The 9691-nt window shown below is 32.8% G+C and overlaps 1 protein-coding gene across 1 annotated transcript in view; it reads right to left on the bottom strand.

Moving 5' to 3' along the window:
• Nucleotides 1-304: 304 nt before the first annotated feature.
• The window catches only part of NKX3-2 (NK3 homeobox 2), a 9956-nt gene continuing 569 nt past the window's right edge, over nt 305-9691 (bottom strand). The window contains exons 1-2 of the mRNA XM_075333518.1: nt 9349-9691; nt 305-1231 (exon numbers count right to left, since the gene is read on the bottom strand). The exon at nt 9349-9691 is cut by the window's right edge and continues 569 nt beyond it. Coding sequence (XP_075189633.1) covers nt 771-1231; nt 9349-9691 — 804 coding nt within the window. The 3' untranslated portion in view covers nt 305-770. The remainder of the gene's footprint in view (nt 1232-9348) is intronic.

Raw genomic sequence — 9691 nt, forward strand, 5'->3', positions numbered from 1 at the left:
GGCATCGCTACCGTCGAGAAGGCAGACCTCAGCACTACCACATTCTTGGCCAAGAAGAAAACACAAGACTTTTTTTTTTTTTTAAATTGTAGTTTATAAATTAGAAAAAAAAAAGTATAGCATCTTAAAAAAATATTCACAAAGCCTTTTGGATAAATGATCTGGCTGAGTGCACAATGTCTATAGGCTGCCTGTCAGCCTGGGTGATGAAGATTACACCCTTCCCATGGAAGATACAGTTCAGATTTTCTTAAAAGATAACGTCCCGGTTGAGAACCCCCCCCCCCCCCCCCCCAATGTCTATGTAAAAACACCTTCACATTAGATATGAAAATATGTATATTTATACTAGAAAAAGTGCCAGGAAAGTCAAACATTGCTCGGCGACGAGGCGAGTAGAAGAATTAGTGGAAAATACTCAAAAGATCTTATAAACCAACTGGGGTCCAAGAGTTTGCGTTCATTTAGGGACTGGGTGTCCAGACGTTTTCCACTAGCACCCTTTTTTACTGGTTCCCAACCAGCATAACACCAGTCCATAAAAATATTTGTATCTAAAAAAATGTATATCTATATATAAAACCTATACATAGTATGGACAGCATGGATACCATGGACAAGGCCTGCACATGCTGATCCTCGGAAAGTCTTGTCCTTCAGATTAAAGACTTATTATGAGGTCAGCAGGATGACAGGGGGTAATATTTGGCTCCCCCTGTCCTTAGGGGGACAGTAAGGACAAATAAATATTTTCAGAAACCTCATTCGTGTTAGGGGGTCCCCCCAGTGCAGGCGGCGACTGCAGCTGCAGAAATGGTCCAGCCTGGCAGGGCACAGTAGTAGGGGTAGTAGTAAGGAGGCTGTAGAGGCAGTAAGGAAGGTCTCAGTACTTCTCCAGGCTGGTACTGCCTCTGATCGTCCCTCACCAGAACTTTTACGGCCACCTTCTTGGCAGCTGGAGCTGCAGCCAATAAATCTGCCGCCATTTGTCTTCGTTTGGTCTTATAGCGCCGGTTCTGGAACCAGATCTTGACCTGGGTCTCCGTGAGCTTCAGAGAGGCTGCTAAGTCAGCACGTTCTGGGCCAGACAGGTAACGTTGGTGGTTAAAACGTCTCTCCAACTCAAAGACCTGGGCATGGGAGAAGGCCGCTCTGGAACGCTTTTTCCTCTGTTTTGGGGCCTCCAGGAGGAGCTGATCACATTTTGGGTCTTCATCTGGGGGGCTGGGATCTATTCAAAGGCAAATAATAAAAAAAATAGATCATCAAAGAATGAAGAAGGCTAAAATAAGCTCATCATTTTACCATTATCATGGGCTAGGTATAATAATACCTCTATATGCTATGATTATGCTCTTATTAGTGATGGGCGAATAGTAACTATTCGTGTTTAGATAATGCTTACCGAACACCGAAATACTATTCCAGTATTCATCGCGACAAGAAAAATATTCAGGTTCCCCATTGACTTGCATTAGGTTCATTATTCGTAACGAATACCGGAATAGTATTTTGGGATTTGTTACGCATAATCCGAACACAAATAGTTTCTATTCGCCCATCACTAACTATTATACATTTTACCATATGATAAAACCATCATATTGTGCAGATTTTCCATAATACATCTCTGTCGGAAGATCAAAGTCTAAAGTTCCCATCACAGACACTCACATTTGGGCTAATTTCATAGGAATCAATGAACTGTGAGTGTGGAAGGAAATAGAATAATCCACAAAAAAAAAACATAAAAACACAGGGAAAACACACAAACCCCATAAAGATCTTATATTTTGTATAGGTGTTATACATATTATTACAAATATATACTGTATCACCATATGCTTCTTTAGGACTATTTTAGCCATTACAAGAGATGAGAAATTCACCAGGAAAAGTCAGTTCACAAATCACCGACCATTCAATGCAAAAAGTAAAAACAATTTTCCTTTATTCTGCTAAATCCACCCAAAAACTAATTTCAATTTCAGATGCTGGATCGCTGAGGATTGGTTGAAATGTCCTCATCTCTATCTGTTATATAATATATTTATTTTAGTTTTTATTTTATATAAAAATACACCTTGTACAATAATTACCCCCTACAAAAATAAATACATTATATATATATATATATATATATATATATATATATATATATATATATATATATATATATATATATATATTTATATTATATTTATTTCTTTATTTATTTTTTTACATGCCCTAGAATATGTCCACATCTCTATTATATAATATATTTAGTTTAGTATTTATTTGATATAAAAATATACATTGTACAATAATTGCCCCCCCCTCAAAAAAAAAATAAAAAAAATGTATATATAGTTAATTTTTTTTTAACTTATTTTTTTTTTAGATGGCCTAGAATGTGTCCTCATCTCTATCTATTATATATCAGTTATTTTAGTTTGTATTTGATATACAAATATACATTGCACAATAACTACTCCCCCTCAAAAAAACAAATAACAAAATATACATATATAATGTGCATGTGTGTGTATATATATATATATATATATATATATTTTTATTTTTTTTTTAAATGCCCCAGAATATGTCCTCATCGCTATCTATTCTAGAATATATTTATTTTAGTTTTTATTTATATAAAAATACACATTGTGCAATAATTACCTCCCCTCCAAAAAAAAACAACAAAAAAACCTATATATATATATATATATATATATATATATATATATATATATATATACATGTATAGTTATTTTTCTATTTTATTTTTTTAAATGCCCCAGAATTATTATCACCACTAACTTAAATTGTTTCTACATATTTCCATGATTGTGTTCGAACATAAATTCTATTAATAATATATATTAGGTCTAATATTAATAATAGCTATAAATATTAAATATAAAGGCATCATACTAATTGTTCTACAAAGCAGAGCAAACAATAAGTAGAAATCACCATTACCATAGCCATAGCTTAGCTATTATGATACCACTATATATTACTATAAGTCTATGCTAGATCAGTGCAATAAATACTATCTATATATTATATTTATATACTTTCATTTTTAGATGTTAATTAATTCCACTACTATTACTATACATGTCAGTAATATTACCACTGTCTTTATCATTACTATATCAAATAGCTTAATATATTATATTTTGTAATATTTGTATACAGCAGCTGTAATAATGTCAGAACATGTTATCATTAGCTCCAATAATACTGCTGTATGCTATGATTATTACATGCCAGTCATTATAATGCCACAACAAACATAATATCATTACTATGTACCAACTGTAATAATATCAGTACATGGCATCATTAGTAAGTGCTATAATAATGCCTCAATGTATTACCATGATTTATAGTACTATTACACAATTACTTTATATTACTATTATTATAGTACTATTACACAATTACATGGTGACTAATAATACTATTTGTTTTGCCTTTATTTACTATGTACTAGCATTGTCACATGGTGAATATAATAATATAATACTGCCATTTGGGCTGAAATGATACCCTGCGTGCTGCCATTATTATATATATATTTCCTATCATGATAACATATTTCACTACATGTCTGCTATAACCACTCCATAATACAGGCTGGTTATAATAATACTACTAAATTATATGTAAACCCTAAAAATGACTCTGTACTACTTTTATATAAGCCAGAAATAATAAGCTATACAAATACCACTTTATAATGGCACCAAAAGGACACTGCATAATACAAAATGATCCACTCCCCATAATAACAGCAGAGCATTCAATAATTATATACTGAAAGACATAAAACCACTGTGAAAAAATATCTTTTACATGTCAGCCATGATATTACCATCATTACCTGCCAGTTATAATACTATAATGTGATGGGACCCAAAGTGAGAAAAATAATGATATCATTTAGTGTTTTCCAAATGTATATTGTGTATGTCCTAATAACATGTAATACAGTGTGTGTGTGTGTGTGTGTGTGTGTGTGTGCGCGTGTATATATATAATGCAACTTTACAAGAGTTTAAGAAAGCAAGTAAAAGCAAAAGCAGAGCTAGAATTACAGCACAGGAACATTGGAGACATGGAAGGATTACTGGTGTCCATCCGGGCATACACGATAAAAGAAAAAAAAATAAATATATATATATATATATATATATATATATATATATATATATATATATATATATATATATATATATATACATGTATATATATGCATGTATGTATGTGTAGTATCTGTACCGGCGCCATAGCCGGCCGCACACTGCCTCCTGCTCACGGTCCCCGGCCCTCCTGCTGTGTGTGACTGTATGCGCCCTCTATACCGCCATTATCTGGATCATTCCCGGCTACATATAGAGGAATGATGAAGGTGAGGGAGGGGGAGGCGGCTGTGATCAGCACCGCAGCCCCAGCACAGAGGTCACAAGTTAATTCTGGTCTGAGAAGTTAATTTTTCAGTGGGGAGAAGGGACAAGAGCTGATCACTCAGTGTATATCTCCAGAAGACTGCAGATGGGGAAGAGAGATAGATAGATAGATAGATAGATAGATAGATAGATAGATAGATAGATAGATTAGATTAGATTAGATAGAGAGAGAGATAGATGGATGGATGGATAGATAGAGGTATAGACAGATAGAGGGATGGATAGATAGATGGATAGATAGATAGATAGATAGATAGATAGATAGATAGATAGATAGATAGATAGATAGATAGATAGATAGATAGATAGATAGATAGATAGATGGATGGATGGATAGATGGATGGATGGATAGACAGATGGATAGATGGATAGATGGATAGATAGATAGATAGAGGGATAGATAGATAGATAGATAGATAGATAGATAGATAGATAGATAGATAGATAGATAGATAGATAGATAGATAGATAGATAGATAGATAGATAGAGGGATAGAGGGATAGATAGAGAGATAGATAGATAGATAGATAGATAGATAGATAGATAGATAGATAGATAGAGGGATAGATAGATAGATAGAGGGATAGATAGAGAGATGGATAGATAGATAGATAGATAGATAGATAGATAGATAGATAGATAGATAGATAGATAGATAGATAGATAGATAGAGGGATAGATAGATAGAGGGATAGATAGAGGGATAGATAGCTAGATAGCTAGATAGATAGATAGAGGGATAGATAGATAGATAATATACATCTTACTCATATTCATCTGATTTGTATCTTTCTATTTCTCTAATTGTTTATTTATGTAGCTTATTTCGCTCCAGATATATCACATCTACAAACATATAAGAGCTGCTGTAAAAGGAAATGTAATCACGTATGTAGTTTATACAATAACATTTAGAAGAATCAGCTATATATTTCACTCATCTATCTATATCTGTATCATCTGTTATCTTTCATCTATCGTGAAGCTATCTAAGATCTATTTTTTTTTAGCTTTTTTATCTACCATCCATCTAACTATCTATCTATCTATCCCTCTATCTATCCATCTATCTATCTCTATCTATCTATATATCCATCTATCTATCTCTATCTATCTATATATCCATCTATATATCCCTCTATCTATCTATCCCTCTATCTATTTATTATCTATCTATCCATCTTCTATCTATCCATCTTCTATCTATCCATCTTCTATCTATCATTTATTATCTACCCAAGTATCATAGATGGATATATGAATGTATCAGCTACTTGTGAAAAAAAACCCAAAAAACTTTAGGCCATGGATTGCAGTGACCCTGTTTCCCCAATTTATACATAAATATGCGCCTAATAATAATAATAATAATAATAATAATAATAATAATAATAATAATATATATGTGATGGTGTTCGGTATACTATAGATAGATAGATAGATAGATAGATAGATAGATAGATAGATCAATAAAGAAGCATATATATATATATATATATATATATATATATATATATATATATATATATATATATATATATAAAAGCACTGAATAATGCAAAAGTAAAAATTAGCAGAGAAAAACCGTATGTGTGCTCATATGTGTGTGTGTGTGTGTGTGTGTGTGTGTGTGTGTGTACACTGTATATCTACACGTTTACATGTATTTATATGACTTGCATAGCGCCATCATATAGCACAGCGCCTTACAGACATTAACGTGCATGTATATACAGCAGACAGATTGATACAATTTACATTTCCATTATGTTCGAAATACCTGTGTGTGTGTGTGTGTGTGTGTGTGTGTGTGTGTGTGTGTGTGTGTGTGTGTGTGTGTGTGTGTGTGTGTGTGTGCGTGTGTGTGCGTGTGTGTGTGTGCGTGTGTGTGTGTGCGTGTGCGTGTGTGTGTGTATTTATACTATGTAGTGATCATTGTAATAGGAATACAAGTAATAATAGGAATCGTATTACATTTACAAAAAAGTTAATCACTTAAGTTATTAGCACAAAATCTTGCAGATCGCATTCAGCCTATATTGGTGCAGATCTGTATTGTACGATTCGTTTGTACACACAATATTTGTGCATCCTGGCTCCTCCCAAACCCTCAGAGCCCCTCCCCAGGCTGCACACTGACACTGCTGGTGACACAGGACGTGGGGACACTGACCCTGCACCCCACTCCCAGGGCTGTTACATGGCGATTATTATTATTTACTGTCAGTAAACTAGACAAAGTACAATTTCATTTTAAAATGATCTAATTATTATAAGAAAACTGCACTATTATTATTTAGTAAATTACTCCAAGTACATTGTCATATCAACTGCTGCAGCAGGAACTTCTGCTATTATATGTTAGTTAAAATGAAATTTATATATATACAACCTTCATTTTAAGATTTAAATTTAAGATTTAAAAACAAATATATATCTATCAATTATACAATTTAATAATAATGTTGAGCCCTCTGCCAGATCTCTCTATCCATCTGACCGTCTATCTCTTATCTATCAGTCTATCTATTACAAAAAAAGTACACAATATATTTATGCATGAATCAAAATGTACATACAAATGTAATATGTAAATGCGTACAACTTTGCAAATCTACCTACCTAACTATATAATCAGAATACTTCACACAATACACACAGTAAATGCCCATGTAAATACACATATACATATTTATATAATTTCATGTAATAATTATAATTTAACATTAATAAAAAAAGTATACATGTAACAAACGTATATATCAATAAATAAATATGTTTACATAGATCTCTCATTACTTTGTGATATGTTGCATATACACACATAGACAATTTCTGCATACATGCTAATTATAACGATGTAATATTCAATGTACAGTTGTGCATGGAGCACCGTATATCAGTTGAGTATGTGTGTGATGTATGTGTATATTATCTATATGTTGTGTATAGTATCTATTATCGTTATATATTGTATATAGTGTCAATATGTTGTGTATAGTGTTTATATATTGTATATAGTGTCTATTATCTGTATGTTGTGTATATTGTCTATTATCTTTATATTGTATATAGTGTCTATATATTGTGTGTATTGTCTATTATTTATCTATTGTGTCTATAAACTGTGTATATTGTCTATTATCTATATGTTGTGTATATTGTCTATTATCTTTATATTGTATATAGTGTCTATATATTGTGTGTATTGTCTATTATTTATCTATTGTCTCTATATACTGTGTATAGTGTCTATATGTTTTATATATTGGGTATAGTGTCTATATGTTGTGTATATTGTCTATTATCTATATATTGTGTATATTGTCTATTATCTATATGTTGTGTATATTTTTTATGTCGTGTATATTGTCTATTATATATCTATTGTGTCTATATACTGTGTATAGTGTCTATATGTTTTATATATTGAGTATAGTGTCTATATGTTGTGTATATTGTCAATATATTGTGCATACTGTCTATATGTTCTGTATTTTGTCTATATATTGTGTACAGTGTCTATATGCTGTGTATACTGTCTATATATCGTGTATAGTGTCTACATGTTGTGTATAGCATCTATATGTTGTGTATAGTAGCTATATGTTATGTATATTGTCTATTATCTATATATTGTGTATAATGTCTATATGTTGTGTATAGTGTTTATATGTTGTGTATATTATCTATTATCTATATGTTGTTTATAGTGTCTATATTTTCTTTATAGTGTCTATATGTTGTATATAGTGTTTATATGTTATGTAATTATCTATATATTGTGTGTAGTGTCTATGTTGTTTATAGTGTCTACATGTTGTGTATAGCATCTATATGTTGTGTATAGTAGCTATATGTTAAGTATATTATCTATTATCTATATATTGTGTATAATGTATATATGTTGTGTTTAGTGTTTATATGTTGTGTATATTATCTATATATTGTGTGTAGTGTCTATATGTTGTGTATATTATCTATATATTGTGGATAGTGTGTGTATATGTTGTTTATAGTGTCTATGTTGTGTATAGTTTATATATTGTGTATATTATCTGTTATCTATATACAGTATTGTGTATAGTGTCTATATGTTGTGTATATTATCTATATATTATGTGTAGTGTCTATATGTTGTTTATAGTGTCTATGTTGTGTATAGTGTCTATATGTTGTGTATAGTGTTTATATGTTGTGTATATTATCTATATATTGTGTGTAGTGTCTATATGTTGTTTATAGTGTCTATGTTGTGTATAGTGTCTATATGTTGTGTATAGTGTCTATATGTTGTGTGTAGTGCCTATATGTTGTGTATATTATCTATATATTGTGTATAGTGTCTATATGTTGTGTATATTATCTATATATTGTGTATAGTGTCTATATGTTGTGTATATTATCTATATATTGTGTGTAGTGCCTATATGTTGTGTATATTATCTATATATTGTGTATAGTGTCTATATGTTGTGTATAGTGTCTATGTTGTGTATAGTGTCTATATGTTGTGTATAGTGTCTATATATTGTGTATAGTGTCTATGTTGTGTATAGTGTCTATGTTGTGTATAGTGTCTATATGTTGTGTATAGTGTCTATATATTGTGTATAGTGTCTATATGTTGTGTATAGTGTCTATGTGTTGTGTATAGTGTCTATATGTTGTGTATAGTGTCTATGTTGTGTATAGTGTCTATGTTGTGTATAGTGTCTATATGTTGTGTATAGTGTCTATGTGTTGTGTATAGTGTCTATGTGTTGTGTATAGTGCATATAGGGCAGTGATTCCCTAGTAGGATGACCCACTGAGCAGACCCCAGTAATGAGCCCCCCATAGCCAGTGTCCCCACACGACCCCAGTGCACACTTGCCCCATACCTGATCCGCTGGCCGCCATCTCGCAGTCGCTGCAGCCCGGGGTTTCCTCCTCTTCCTCCTCCTTGGGTCTCCCCTCCAGCGGCCTCTGGCTCTTCCTCAGGCCGGCTCCCCCGACCATGTCCCCCTCTCCCGTCCTTCCCACGTCCCCCTCCTCACTGAGAGCAGAGTCCGAGTCCCATCCAGCCTGCTCCCTTCCTGCCAGGACCCCCTGAGCCCCTGGTAATGCCAGTCCTTCTGCACCCACCTCCCCAAAAAGTCTCCAGCAGCAGGAGGGATGGGGGATGGCGCCGCTGGTGGCGGGGAGCAGGCGCCCCAGCCGGGGGAAGGTCACCCCACGTTCCTC

The sequence above is a fragment of the Anomaloglossus baeobatrachus genome, chromosome 1, assembly GCF_048569485.1.
Source record: "Anomaloglossus baeobatrachus isolate aAnoBae1 chromosome 1, aAnoBae1.hap1, whole genome shotgun sequence".
Taxonomy (NCBI): Eukaryota; Metazoa; Chordata; class Amphibia; order Anura; family Aromobatidae; genus Anomaloglossus; species Anomaloglossus baeobatrachus.